Source organism: Podarcis liolepis, assembly GCF_965112155.1.
Source record: "Podarcis liolepis genome assembly, chromosome: 7".
Taxonomy (NCBI): domain Eukaryota; kingdom Metazoa; phylum Chordata; class Lepidosauria; order Squamata; family Lacertidae; genus Podarcis; species Podarcis liolepis.
In genome coordinates, this window is record NC_139561.1 from 67,085,882 (window position 1) to 67,099,815 (window position 13,934).

At 42.4% G+C, this 13,934-nt stretch overlaps 1 protein-coding gene across 1 annotated transcript; it reads right to left on the minus strand.

Annotated features, from left to right (window-relative positions):
- Nucleotides 1-561: 561 nt before the first annotated feature.
- On the minus strand, nt 562-13,716 carry NUDC (nuclear distribution C, dynein complex regulator). Its single transcript, XM_083511331.1, has 9 exons — nt 13,338-13,716; nt 10,748-10,825; nt 7,927-8,130; nt 7,398-7,484; nt 6,908-7,021; nt 6,360-6,554; nt 5,723-5,806; nt 4,959-5,077; nt 562-1,997 (listed from the first exon to the last, which is right to left on the minus strand). Exons 1-9 carry the CDS (start codon nt 13,431-13,433, stop codon nt 1,946-1,948), a joined length of 1,029 nt encoding a protein of 342 aa, XP_083367457.1. The 5' UTR covers nt 13,434-13,716; the 3' UTR covers nt 562-1,945.
- Nucleotides 13,717-13,934: the final 218 nt, after the last annotated feature.

Sequence of the window (13,934 nt, forward strand, 5' to 3'; positions counted from 1 at the left end):
CAGAGGATGACAAAAGAGCACAATGGCACAGGGACACTGTATACTGTTGCCTCATGGTGGAAAGTCGAACAGTCATGGGATGGCCACAGGGCGCAAATGAATGGGGTCAATGGCCTGTAGTCAGCTTAGGAAAAAGGGGAAAGGTTGCAGCTTGCACCACAGGGAGCACGGGTGGAACAGCCCACTGTCAAAGTATGTGAGGGGTGGCTGACAGCCTGGAATTTATTTAAAATGACAGGCTACAATGCTGTACATCAGTCTATGTCAACCTGGTGCTCTCCAGGTGTTCAGAACTATAACTCCCATCAGCTGAAACCGGCACTGCCTTGAATGACATATATTCTATGCCCTTGCCTATATTTTATTCCCAGTCACTGCTCTTCCTTCACTGGAAGAATGAGGGTTCATAAATACTCTAATTACAGTTTAGGAAGGTATGGACCATTTTTTCTTCAATATTCCATACCTTCATAAACTCTGTAAGAGCTGCTAGCTACATTCTGGTGGCTCAAAAGTTATTCTGGTAGATGGATAACTGGAATATAGTCACATGACACCACATGAAAACATCACCTTTTTATTTATACATGCAGAATACAAGCTGTTTTTAAAGCAACCACCACAAAAAAAGAACATGCAGAAGGCTCTTGCTTGGCATGTCCAACACCGAAAGGGGAATGTATGTGGAGTCGCTTCAATGAGGTGGACAGCTGGTCTCTAACAAACCAGAGATCTGTCTGCCATCCAACATGTGTCTGTTGACAGCAGAAAAACCTTGCCTACTGCTAGTTTTAGACACCAGCATTGTTTGTATGGATCAATTCATTTTAGCTACAACAAGAGTTGAGCAAGTCAACCTTTTTGAAGTAACTGATCACTTAACAGACCCTTCCTATTCCTAAAAAATTGTTATGTAAGGCCAAATCACCAGCAGTATTGTAACAGGAAGGATAAGGAAGTCATTCTGAAGAGCAAAAACCTCTAATATCTGGGGCAAATATACACGATTGAAGCTTTGAAATGGGTCCATCAGGGCCTGGCAGAAACAGCTGAGTGACAGATCCAAGTGGAACAACATGTAGGACTGATATACCAGATTCTGATGTGGCCTAAACAGTTTGATATTCCTACACGCCACCCATAAGCCTAAACAGAGATGCAAAAGCCATCTATCCCTTTTGCCTCCAAGCTTCTGAATGTAACACTTGAAATACTACGGTAACTTCAGAGGTTATAGAAAGCTCTGACAAGCAGATACATGGGTGCTTTGTGAAGCTGCTTCTCGTGCTTTCATTTTAACGTCTAATGGGAACTTTCTTGAGTGAAGTGCTTATCACTCCAACACAAGCTATTCTTTGCGAACAATGGTGCAAGTGCAACAAGCATGAAACACCCGTGGATCAAATTTGTCAGTAGTTTTTCTTGCGATGTCTGAAAATGCTCAGTATTGTTGCACTGAATTAGAAGTCTGCAGGGGTTGCTTTGTTTGTAGAATGAAGGCTGCAGGAAGATTTTCAGCTCTGATTTCAAGAGCAGGAGCTGGGAGAGTAGAGGATGACGAAGGCTGAGTATCTCTCTTGCTACTTAAATTATTGTATTTTAAATGATACTTCCTAGACACTAAGCAAGAACCAAGGGACAATCTGATTCCATCAAGTACTCCCTTTTCCCATCACTCCTTTCTCTCCCTGAAATATTCTTTCCTGTACAAAGGTAAAATGGGCCTTAGTTGATTGATACTGCTGTTGGAAATCCAGAAGCATAAGCAGTGTGCTACATGGATTAACCAGTGCAGCTCTTTTTACACAGAAAGTTCACTCTGAGGTGATGTGAGCAGTCCCAGGGCTGGGTGAAACGACTATACTGTCCTGCTGATTTATTTTCATTTATATTTTATCCTAATGAGTTTAGAGGAGGGGAGGGGAGAAGAAAAAGGCCAACCATATCAGTTGAATTTTGCTTTTGAGAAATCCATTTCTGGATGCTGTTCCATGAACCTGTAAATATGAGAGAAGTACACATTAGTTGAAAAAGCTAGGAAAGAAGGATCAGCAAGGCAATGTTATGAGTACATGAAAATCAGTATTGCCCTCCCTAGGACCATGTACCTACTCTGAGTTTCACTTGCCAGGTAAAGAGGAATTCACTTTAAAAATCAGGATTGTGTTGCTGCTTTCAGCATTTATTTATAGCTCTTGTATGCTACTGTACACTCAAGACAGTTTATAAGAGTTACAGTTTTGGTTGACAGATGCTTTGTTTTTTAAAAAAATTACATTGTTTTTATTATGGTTCACATGCCTTGTGTTTTATTGGTTGATGTTTTACCACTGGGGGTTTGGGGAATTGCATCAAGCTGAAAACAGATCCCACACTTTGATGTTACCAATTTTGGTTGTTGCATATCGTGCCATGTTTGAGTACATGTGCAGTGTTAGGGAAGATGCCCTCAAAGCTACATGATGTCAACTTCATTATGCAGTCTAACCAGCTGGCTCAGGGAAAAGGCCCACCTAGTCCAGCATTCCATTCTCACAGTGGCCAGCCAGATGCCAATAAGAAGCCCATAAGCAGGACTGCAGCACAACATTCTTTTCCCCACATGTGATTCTCAGCAACTGGTATATACTTGTGAAAGGGTCCGTTTTGTGAAGGAAAACACACTACTGGCCCCTGGGCCATTATCTGAAAAATAAAGCAGCCTCTTAAATGCAGGCAGCTGTCATAGTGGTTATTAAGGTCATTAAGCTACTGTAGGACCACCCTCCACCCTGTCTTGGAACGTCACAGGTGACCCTGATATTATTATGACTCTGACTGACTGTAGCCTATGATGCTGCCTTAAGTCTCCCATTAGCAGTATCAGTAATATTGCCCCATAACGACGTACTGCAGTTGTAAATGAGGAATGACAAATTAATCTAACATGCCCTTGGGAACTATTAGCTTCAGTTCAGACACGTAGCACCTGGCTTATAGAAATGAGTTTTCAAGTCTATGCAAACATCATTTCTGTTTGTGCAATAAGAACACCATGGACTGAAGGGGAACCTTAGAGAAAAACATGTTTAAAAGTCAGGCTTCAGATCTTTCTGGAAGATTTGCTCTGACTTGGGTCTCTTTACCACCAAAACCATGCCAGGAACACTGCACAGAAGTATTCAATCTTTTATGCAGCACTTAGCTCATGCCCTTGTTTATTTTGGTGACAAATCTGTTCTTTATATTATATTTTTGCAATTCTCCAGTTACAAATGAAAGAAAGAATATAAACACATTAACATTCAAATGAAGAGAAAATGTGGTGGTGGTGAAACAATATATGGAAGGGGACTGAAGGGAAAAGCGGGTTAAGGTGCATCAAGCACATGAAAGATACAAATGAACGATGATTCTGCAAGTTAGATCTTTATACATTGCCCAATTGATGGGATGAAGTTCAAAGCATTGCCTTAAAGTCACTCCACTGAACACATGCGGAGTCTGGCAAAACAGGCAGGTAGCTGGGTGGTTTGTGCTAGTGAGCAATAGCAAAGAGATTGTATGCTTCCAAGTTACCAGGTTTCATACATTTGTCACCTGGCAAATCATTTTGGACTGGCAATCTTAAAACTATCAGTCTGTATTTGTCTAGTAGCCACAGGCAGCAAAAAACCGTGCATGGGTGATTGAGTATCCAGCAAAGCAACCAGGTAGGCTGTCAGAGTATAAAAATCATTGCCCAGCATAGAAACGTAACAGGATGCCCATCTCTCATTTGCCAGCCACCAGCAGGCTAGTAACTTTTGTGGGATTTTTTACAAGACTGCTACAAATCCATTCTCTCAGAACCTGTTTGCTTATTATACTATTAAATGTACATCTAATGTGCTATCTTGGATAAGAAAGAGGACACATTTACTAAGTGAATAACTGCACATGGTCTACTAGTGTATTTGAGGGTTGTTTGGCCCAAAGTCAATGTGAAGCAGCTAAACTATTATTTAAACCAGCCTCCTTACCATTACAGCCATTAGCAGCAGTGAAGGGAAAATAGGATTCATGGTGGAAATCTTGAACAAGGCCCTGTTTTTGACTTGGACATATATTTGAGGAAAGTACAAATTCTCAGCTCATCAGCAACACTAAAGACTTCTTCTGAAGCATTGAACGAAGCTCTACAGGTAACACAAGTAGATGCCGCTGCATTTGATGCTTGCCAATATTAAGACAGTGCATAGCACCTCAGTTCTACTCAGAGCAGACCCACTGAAATTTATAGTTCTCAGCTGGTCATACCCATTAATTTCAGTGGAACCATTCTGAAGCTAGGGATGCTGCTATTGTGATCAGCCTCTTGTTCTGGCTTTGAAGCACATGGCGATTACAGTCACACAGCACGTAATTGTGCCAAGCAGAGATGGTACTGCCAGGTAGGTAGCTGTGTGCCCTGTAGTTACCCTCTTTCCAACCCAGAGAGCAGGAAGCATCACCCTGCATGGCCTTAACAGGATAATTACTCACAGAAGCATATAGGCAACCTCTGCCAAACAGGGCAATAAAGCTATAAATGAATGTCTAGCGATCCATCTATTGCTGGGGTGAAAGAGGTTAGGCAATCTGGCTCTGAGGAAATTATAGTTACACACCACGTAATTGATAAAAGCCGAGATGGTACTGCCAGGTCATTAGTTCCTGGACAGTGCCCTACCCCCTGGACCTAGAGCTGAACTAGAGCTACAGGTGAGCCATTTCTCACCAACAAGGACTTCTTACATTCATTGGCCACCAAGATGTGGGTTGGTTTGTGGTGCTGTTGACTATACGGATATTTTACTGATTTTGAATTTTAAACTATCAAGGGTACAGGTAATTTGGTGGTACAGCAATGCACAAATGCAGATATCTGTGCTCAGAGAGCGACCCTTCATACTTCCCCCTCATATTCCCCATGAGACACACAAACTGGTCTTACTCACTTTTTCAGGATGTCTTGCTTCTTCTGCTCATCAGATGTGGGGAGCCCCATTGATTTCTGCCGCTGGTCATACATCATTTTCTCCACCATGCTGCGGGTTTCACTGTCCAGATCTGATAACTGGTTGCAATGGGAACAAAGCAATGTGGTTTCACCATGGTGCTGGGAATCATTGAGATTCACGCCCCAGCCCTTTCCTTTTCAGCACTTTCAAGCTGCTGCCTTCCTGGCAGCATGCATACCAAGGATCTCTGAGTCACGGGCTGAGCAGCCAGAACCATTGCTGGCAGCAGCATATAAAAGAAGAAACCTGTGCCTCTTTACGGAAGCACACCAACCTCTGAGCACCACAGGATTGTGTGTAATGACTTTGTGTTCTATGAGTTCACCCACTGAAGATGGCACAAAAGTCTTGACAATTTTTAAACCAAGGAAAAGTATTCATTGTGGGAAATACATCGGGAAAGGACAGTGGTAGAGCATCTGCTTTCTATGCAAAAGTTCAATCCATGGCATTTCTAGGAAGGGCTAGAATACTGAGCTAGATAAACCAATGGTCTGATCTGACAGAAGACAGCTTCCTCTGTTCTGACCCAGTGAACACTATAAAATGATGAACTCTCCAGATGAATAGTATATGTGCTTGTTCCATGAAACAACAAGCTGTCACTCATCCTTTTAAATAAAAAATTAAGAGCATGAAATGATGCCTGTCGAAAGCCCACAAGCAGGGCATGACCACAACTGAGCAGGAAAAGCACTCACTTTTGAGTTCTCTGGGTTAATTTTCTTGGTGTTAATCTCTGGGTCTGTTTGGACTAACTTGTTCCACCATTCCATCTTGTTGATCTAAAAGAAACAAGATTGCAGAATGAAATGTTTTTACAACCAGCGGTATTCATTAAAGTTGTTAGTCTAGGCTAGGGCAACCCAAAGTAATTTACAACCAAAAAGGCAGTAAAGCCAAGAGGAAACAGAAACAGATTTTAAAAATATCACCCACTTCTAAAAGGCTGCAGACAGTTTAAGACCAAAGGTCTTGTTATAGGGGAATGTTTTTGCCTAGTGCCTAAATATATACAATGATGGTGCCAGGTGAACCTCCCTGGTGAGAGCATTCCACGGAAAAGAGTACCTTGTCTGAAAAGCAGGGGATGAGGGAGGGGACGTGGGATGGAAAGGGAGGTGACCAAAGATTTTCAGATAACATCCTGGCCTTGTGGCTCACTGTGGCATGGTAGCCCATTTGATTTGGATGATCAGACAAAATAAAAAGTAGTATTCCGATTGCCAGTTCAGTTTTTGAAGCTCCTCTTCAACTGGACGGAACAAGCAGCACATTCAAGAATTTACAACTCTACCCAAATTAGGCATGAAAATGGCCTGAATCTTTTGCTGTTACCTTCTCCAAATGCACAGTGACTATTTTCCCATCCTCGATCAGCCATGAACTCTCCTCCACCTTCACCTCGTTATATAAGTCTTCATCAATCACAGGTGGGTGGCCCTTTAGTCCCACCTTCAGGTGCCGTCTCTGTATGTCGACCAACATATCCTTACCCTTCAGCCTGAAGTTGACTTTAAATGGGACGGCCAGCTAGATAGGAGAGGGAGCGAGAGGGAGCATTGAATCCACACTTATAAACCTCTGGTACAGACAATTTGTTAACCCTTACTTGCGGCAATCTATTCCGCCACAGATGCTATATCAGGTCTCCAAGTTTTTTCTTTCTGGAACTGATTCTGTGTCCCAAACTAGTATAGTCTGAAACAGTCATTAATTAACAAGACTGAGATCCAGGAACAACAACTCCCAATGTTATTCACCTCCCGTCTGTATTTTTCCCCCTTAACAATCAATGCAGGACATACTTGTCTTTTTATGACTATCATTAAGTTTATCACCTAGTTAAAACATCTCATGTTCTTTTTAAAAAAAACTATACTTACATCCAGTTCAGAGAGGGTCTGTGTCCACCTGTAGTTTGGAAGGTCTGCCCCATTCCCAGAGTTTGGTTTAAGCTTGCCTTTGTCCTTCTCATCTTCTTCCTCCTCATCTGTATCCTAGACAAAACACAGCAAAAAGTAAAAATACTTCTTAGTGTTCAACTTTTAGCAAGCCAAATTCATGTAGTCTTTTTTCTGCCTGTTGTATCTTCTGTATAATTGGTGGTTCAGAGGTTCTGCATGAACCTTCTTGAAAGATTATCTTGCTCATGAATTTAGTTTTGAATAGTTCTAAGGCCTCAACAACTCCTATGTGGGTTCTTTGAAACAAAGCAATCCAGAGGTTCTCCAGAGGTTCACGTGTATAAATATTCTATTCTGGTAAGCATATTGTGTGAGCATCCACAACCAAAAACCATCTTAAACCAATGTAGGTTTAAGATGGGAACCAATATCTGTTCACAAGTTTCAAAAACTTCTGAGAATAAATTACCTGTTTGCTGGACTCGGGAGATTCTACTGGATTCTCAGCAGGTTTGGAAGGGATACCTTGGGCCTCATTTTCTTTCTTCTCTTTTTTCTGTTTTAGAAGATAACAGTTGAGAACTACAAACATCTGTGAAATGTTATTTACTGTTAATAGAAGTAGCACCCTGCCCCTTTGTTAGTTCAAAGCGGCTGGGGGGGGGGAGAGGGCTTTTTGCTACTTTTTGCTACTTCAAAGCATTATAAGTAGTTGTGATGATTTTGCCTTGTGGAACATTGTGGGGAATTTCCAGATACAGAATATATAAAGGTCTGGGAAGTGCTATGGCTTACAACATAAGCAAAGAGAAGGAACTGATTAGAGATATTCTAAGACAGTATCAAAATAATTCTATAGGAGTTGATGCTTTCATGGTTGGTTAAATGCAGTCTTCAATCAAATGGAAAGCCACTGATAACCTATCAAGCCAGACATAAGCAATATACTTGTTCTTCCATTACAGTGAAGATCCAGTTACAACAAATGGGATTCACACCTGGTCAATTTCCAGTTGCAACCTTTCTGCCTCCTCCTCAGTCAGTTCTTTAATCCTTGGCTCACTTTCTTCCTGTTTTTCTTCTTTGGCAAGTTTTGCAGCACGCTCTGCTTTCTCCCGCTTTTCTGCCTCTTGACGGGCCTTCTTCTCTTTCTGTGCTTTCAAAGCCAGCTTGTTGTGGCGACTGAATGTCTCTGTGATTAACTGAGGAGACGAAATAAATCCTGTGAAAAACTAGTTAAGAAGCAGCATCCTGCAGTAGATAAAATGGCTTTATCTTTCTCTGTGGTCTAACTTAAGGTGGGCTCTTCTATCAAAGGAAGGGACTGCTTAGTATCAATTCCACCCCCACCCCTCCAATTTGATACAGGTGATAAAGGGGATCAGGATTACTTTCATATCACTTTCATATCACTTTCAAGTTCTATCATCAGCCAATATATTATGGGGCTGGACATATGATGTGACCACCATTAGCTATAGAAAGGCTATTAATTAATTAAATTTCTAGATCACCCTTCATCACAAGATCTCAGGGATGTTCACAGAATAAAATACAAGATAAAATACAAGAAAATAATTAAAACAGAAACAACAAAACAATAATGCCCCCTCCCCACTAACACACTTAGAAGGCTGTAGAATATTAATCTGCCAAGGGCCTGACTGAAGAGAAATGTTTTCGTCTGATGCCTAAAAAGATATACAGTGGTACCTTGGTTTAAGAACAGCTAAGTTTATGAACAACTTGGATTAAGAATGCTGCAAACCCAGAAGTAGGTGTTTTGGTTTGTGAACTTTGCCTTGGAAGCAGAACATGTTCCGCTTCCTGTTGAGTGTAAATTGAGTCCCCCGCTGCTATGGGAAAGCACACCTTGGTTTAAGAATGCTTTGGTTTAAGAACGGACTTCCGGAACGGATTACGTTTGTAAACCAAGGTACCACTGTACTGAAGGAGCCGGGTGAGCCTCCCCGGGGAGAGCATTCTACAAACGGGGAGCCACTACAGAAAAGGAGGCACGTGAATAAGGGCCTCAGATGATGAATGCAGAGCCCGGGACAATTTGTATGGGGAGAGGCGGTCCCTGAAGTAGAGGTCTTGAGATTCCTATCAACTAGGGAGCTTTTCTTCCATCAGGGCTCATTAAAAAAAGTTACTTGCAGTAACTTATCAGCCCTTTTTCCAAGAGCCCAGAGTTGGAATGACAGGAATACCTTTGCCCACAATTCAGGGAAGAGAGAGAGAGAGGGGTGTGGGGAGAGAAGAGAGACTGAAGGTCAGGGCTCTAATATGTTTGCTGCAAGAGGTGATGTAGTCATCTGACTGCATAACAGACTGAATTTTAAGAATTCCTGCTGCTGGGTGACCTTCACAGCTGCTGCAGCAACTAAAGGCCATGAACAGAAGAACTGACATTGGAACACATGATCCAACGTGCCCTTTGGACAGTGACATGTTGAAGACTTGTGCCTACTGAAAAAAACAGATTAAAATCTTGTGTCTCACATTTTTAAAAAATAGAAGCAATCTTTAGATAGTGTGTAACTTAGATATGAATTGAGAAATCTCTGGTTCCATCCATAATATGGAATCTGACTTGTTAGCATAGACTCTGGTAGCTGTAACTGAATTGTATGTTTCTACTGACCTCCCCCCTCTCATTTTATCAACTTTTTAAAAAGCAGAAAAGCATTCCTCTGTAACATGAATTCCTGTTTCCATGTCCCTAACACCATTGTTCCACAATGTCCACTGGCTTCTTGCATTCATCAGGATTCTGCCAGGTAAAGAAAAATCCAAACTCTTAAATCACTCAACTTTTCTCCACTTTAAATATTAATATTCCTCCCCTCCCAACATATGCAACACAAAAGAAAACCTTGTTGCAATAATCCCACTTCCACTTCTTATATTGACTCGAGAAACAGGCTTGGATTGAACTTCTAAGGACAAAAAGAATAGCCTGACATGGAAAATGTCTCAGAGAATGGAAGGGCAACCTGTAGCGTTAATGATGCATAGAGGGATGCAATATCTCACTTCTTATACAAGGCCTCATTTAAGACCTCAGTAGTTTAAAAAAATCCTCCACATTTCTATGTAGATTGATTTTATTTAATCTAATTCCTTGTTTTTTTTGGGGGGGGGGATATACAGATTTCTCTGAAGTTCTTACATTCACTAGAAGATTAAGTAAGAGTTGTCAAATTCTAAAGGTAGGCTATGTCATATGCTTCCCCTCCTAAAATTAGCAAAGGAACTAAATAATCACATAGCATCTAAGATCACCAGCAGCATTTCTCACATTGTTAAGCAAACTTTTCTGTTGGGGGCAGGGGGAAAGCTACCACTGCAGAAGTGGACTTTAGTGCTTTTCTAGGAGTGAACAAACAGAGCAAGCTGGAATTATTGATCCATTGGTGTCTGTTGGAGTTAACTCAGTACGTCTCAGCATGCTTGCTTTTGAAGCTAGCCTTTGTTCAAACAGCAGCCAAAAAAAAAAAAAAAAAAAAAAAAAAACAAAAAACCATCACAACCAAACAACCTCTCCACTCTCCAAAAAGGTTGTTAGTAGTGTCATCTGCAGATGTGTATATGCTCCTGGCCTTTCACAACTGAGACGTGTGTTTATTGGGACCCACATTATACCTGTGACTGCTCTGCTGTGGCTGTTTTTAATTCTGAATTTTAAATTGCTGCAACCATTCCTGGGACCTGCTGGTGAAGGGCTGGTGGGAAACCCAGCCAGATGGGCGGGGTATAAGTAATAAATTATTATATTATTATTATAAATTTAACAACAACTGATAAACAGAATACCTTCTCAGCAGCACCCTCTTCTCCTCCTACAAAGAAATCAGTCTTGCGCCTCAAGAAGCTAAAAAAGGTGTTCACAAGCTGTAAGGAAAGGATACAATATGTTTTCAAGAACTTGTTCCAAACTCCACAATGAGGAATATGCTCTTTAAAAATTCAATGTCTCTTACAAGTGATCTGATTTGTAAAAGAGCTCCCAATATTGTTTCAGTAGCAATGCAATATATGATATTAATGGCTGCTAATAATATTTCACTATCAAACTTTGCTTTCATGATGTCAAAATGCTAAATGCCTTCTTACATACCTTTCTGTTCTTGTTAGGTTATACATAATGGGAACTGAAGCTCTCAAAGAGGATGTGCAAAAACAAAATATGGCAAGGAAGAAGTTGGCTAGTTGGACAAATAATTTTGTTTTTAATTCATATTTTTTCCACAATATATATATATATAAGATTGACTGCCACTGCAAGATGATGTGATGGCCACAAACTTAGTCAGCTTTTAAAAAGGATTTGGCAAATTCATGGAGCAAAGCACTATTTACCATAATGATAGCTAAATGGAAGCTCCATATTTCATAACAGCAGGAAACCCATTGCCCTCCAACTGTTGTTAGATACCAATCCCCATCAACCCGCAGTGTGATTTGCTTTATTATCAAGCCCAACAACCCAGAAGATGGAAAACTACTGTTTGGCTCAAAAATCAATAATTATCTAGAAGCTAGCTATGGTCACAGTTTCTAAGGACTTCAATAGGCTAAGGTCCATGTAACCTAGGAACCAGCAGCAAGGCAGATGTCACTTAGGTGCTTACAAGCAGAATGTGAAAAAGGCTTTCTCTCCAGCATAAAGTATTCCGATACTGGCTCTATAGAGCAGAGGTGTGGGGCCAGTATCCCTCTAGATGTTACAGAACTAAAATTGCCACCATTTCTGGCTGCTGGAGTTGATGGAAGTTGGCACTGCAATAGTTGACGGATCATGGGTTCCCCACCCATACAAAATATGGAGCTTCCATTTACCTATCATGGCTAATAGTAACAGGCTTTTGCTCCATGAATTTGCCAAATCCTCCTTAAAGCTATCTAAGCTTGTGACCATCATCCTATAAATTTATTTTGGAAAACAGTTCTTTTGACCAGTCCCACACCTGTTATTAGCCAACTTTATTAGGTGACCATGCGTTTTAATATTATAACGGGAAACTGTTTTCTATAGAGGTCAATATAAATGAAACTGGAAACTTTTGCTTTATGAAACTTAAGTGTATTACAATGATGTCCGTACATGTGATCTTAACACCTTTTGCTGTCTATGGCACACTTAGATCAACATTTTATGTATCCTTGAATGGCAACAGAAGTTGGATTCTTGTCACGAAATGGATTTTTAGGGTCTATGCTGTTATCTTTCATTAAAACACAGGAGTTTCCTATGTCATAAATCAGCATCACATAATACTGAAGGGTGGTCTTATGCAAAAAGCCTACTGTGTTGTCTAAACAGGTGCTTTCTACATTGCACAGAAGCACATACAGGCATTCCCACACTTATGCAGAGAATACTTTCCGGACCTCCACACATATAAGTGAAATCATGTAAAGTGGGGAACACCCTCTAAATGCCTATTTCCCCCTGCTCTCCAATCCAGACCAAAATATCTAAAGTTGAAGCTCTGGGGGCAGATGGAGGCTGTGCAGAAAAGCAACTGTCAGGCTGGGAGGCTGAACAGCCTAAACAAAGCCCAGTTGTGCCTCCAGTCTCTGCAGGGCATCCTCAGCTTTCAGTGACATCCTCTTCGGGCTCCAGGGAGGGTCTTCTCACAAGCCACGAGGCCTCTCCAGCTCTCTCCTGCCATTTCCTGGTAGGATTAAAGTTATTTATTTATTTCCTGGCACTGTGCCTATATGCAGTTGCAGATGGGTAGAATGCACTAAGAGGTGTGTGTGTGTGCGCCTGTATTTTGAAGGTACCATTTCAAACTTTTTCATGGTGCTTATGGAACTCTCCCAAGATCTAATGGAAGGCATTCACACATTTCCATTATGTCGAGCAACAAAGTGAGTACTATGCTGGCTATCAATGCATCTCCTAAAGACAGGCTACAAGTTAGATGAACCATAAATCTGACCTAGAAGAAATAATAAAACAGTGTCAGAACACAGTGGGTTAAAATAATGGGGGGGGGGGAATCGACGAGATGTTGCCTCCCTCTCCTGGAGCAACCCTGCAGCCCTCACCGCACATGTCCAAAAGAATTGCTCCAGAGATTCCCCACTTCTCTGGAGCATATTTGGAGGAGGTGTGGGGAGATGCAGGGGAGGGAAAGAGGAAGGTGAAGTCATCCAATTTGGTGGCCATCAGTTGCATTTCATGGCAGGTGTTTTTAACATGCGGGCAGCAGCTGTCGCCTGCTGCTCTTCACCAGCAAACGGTACTCGGAGAGAAGGGAAATCATGAGGGGGAAAGGCGGCTGGGCCAGCGAAGGGGTTCGCGAAAGAGAGACTCCAGGAAGGGAGACCGTTAAACGGCGGAGCGGGAGGAGAACTCGGGATGAAGGGCCTCCCTTCCTGCCCTCCATCTTACCTCCCGGACGCCGCCTTGGTGCTGCTGGGCCATCGCGAGCAACATGCCGTCGAAGCGCTCCTCGCTATCCGTCCCATCCTCCCCGCTGGCCCCCATCGCCCGCTTAGCCGCTTGGCTCTTATTTCAGCTTCGACCACAGACGCTCCGGCCTTGCTCCTCTGTTACCAGCACGCTCCGTCAGTGGCGCCCCCGGAAGCGGAAACAGCGCGCACTCGCCGAACCCGTTCCTCGGCAGGCTTCTGGCCAACCGCCGGCTTCTCTGCGTTAACTGGCAAGCGTTTCGTCCAATCAGAGATAAAAGGGAAGGTCAGGGGACGAACCGTTGGTGGCGGTGTTGGGCTCCGTTTGGCGTCCGTTTCCGTGGTTACCGTTTTCCGATGCGCGCGAAGGACGACGGGAAGCTCTAGAAAGCTCTCGTTCATTCCGGGCGCGCGCGGAGTCTAAAGCTCCCACGTTGGTCGCACCGGGGCTTGGTGTTTATTTATGGCTTGAAATAACGATTTAAGGCGGGACCTCTGTGCTCGTTTACCTTGGGAGTTCACGCCATTGAACTAAATGGGGTTTACTCCTGAGCAGGCGTGTGGCGTTGCGCTGTAA

What these genes read in the sequence shown, in the direction of transcription:
- NUDC (XM_083511331.1), bottom strand. Translation starts at nt 13,433, where the DNA reads ATGGGGGCCAGCGGGGAGGATGGGACGGATAGCGAGGAGCGCTTCGAC. An exon ending in TCACTGTGCATTTGGAGAAG is followed by an intron (nt 5,807 to 6,359) that starts GTAACAGCAAAA and finishes TGTTTCTTTTAG; the next exon opens with ATCAACAAGATGGAATGGTG. An exon ending in AAGCAAGACATCCTGAAAAA is followed by an intron (nt 1,998 to 4,958) that starts GTGAGTAAGACC and finishes TCATATTTACAG; the next exon opens with GTTCATGGAACAGCATCCAG.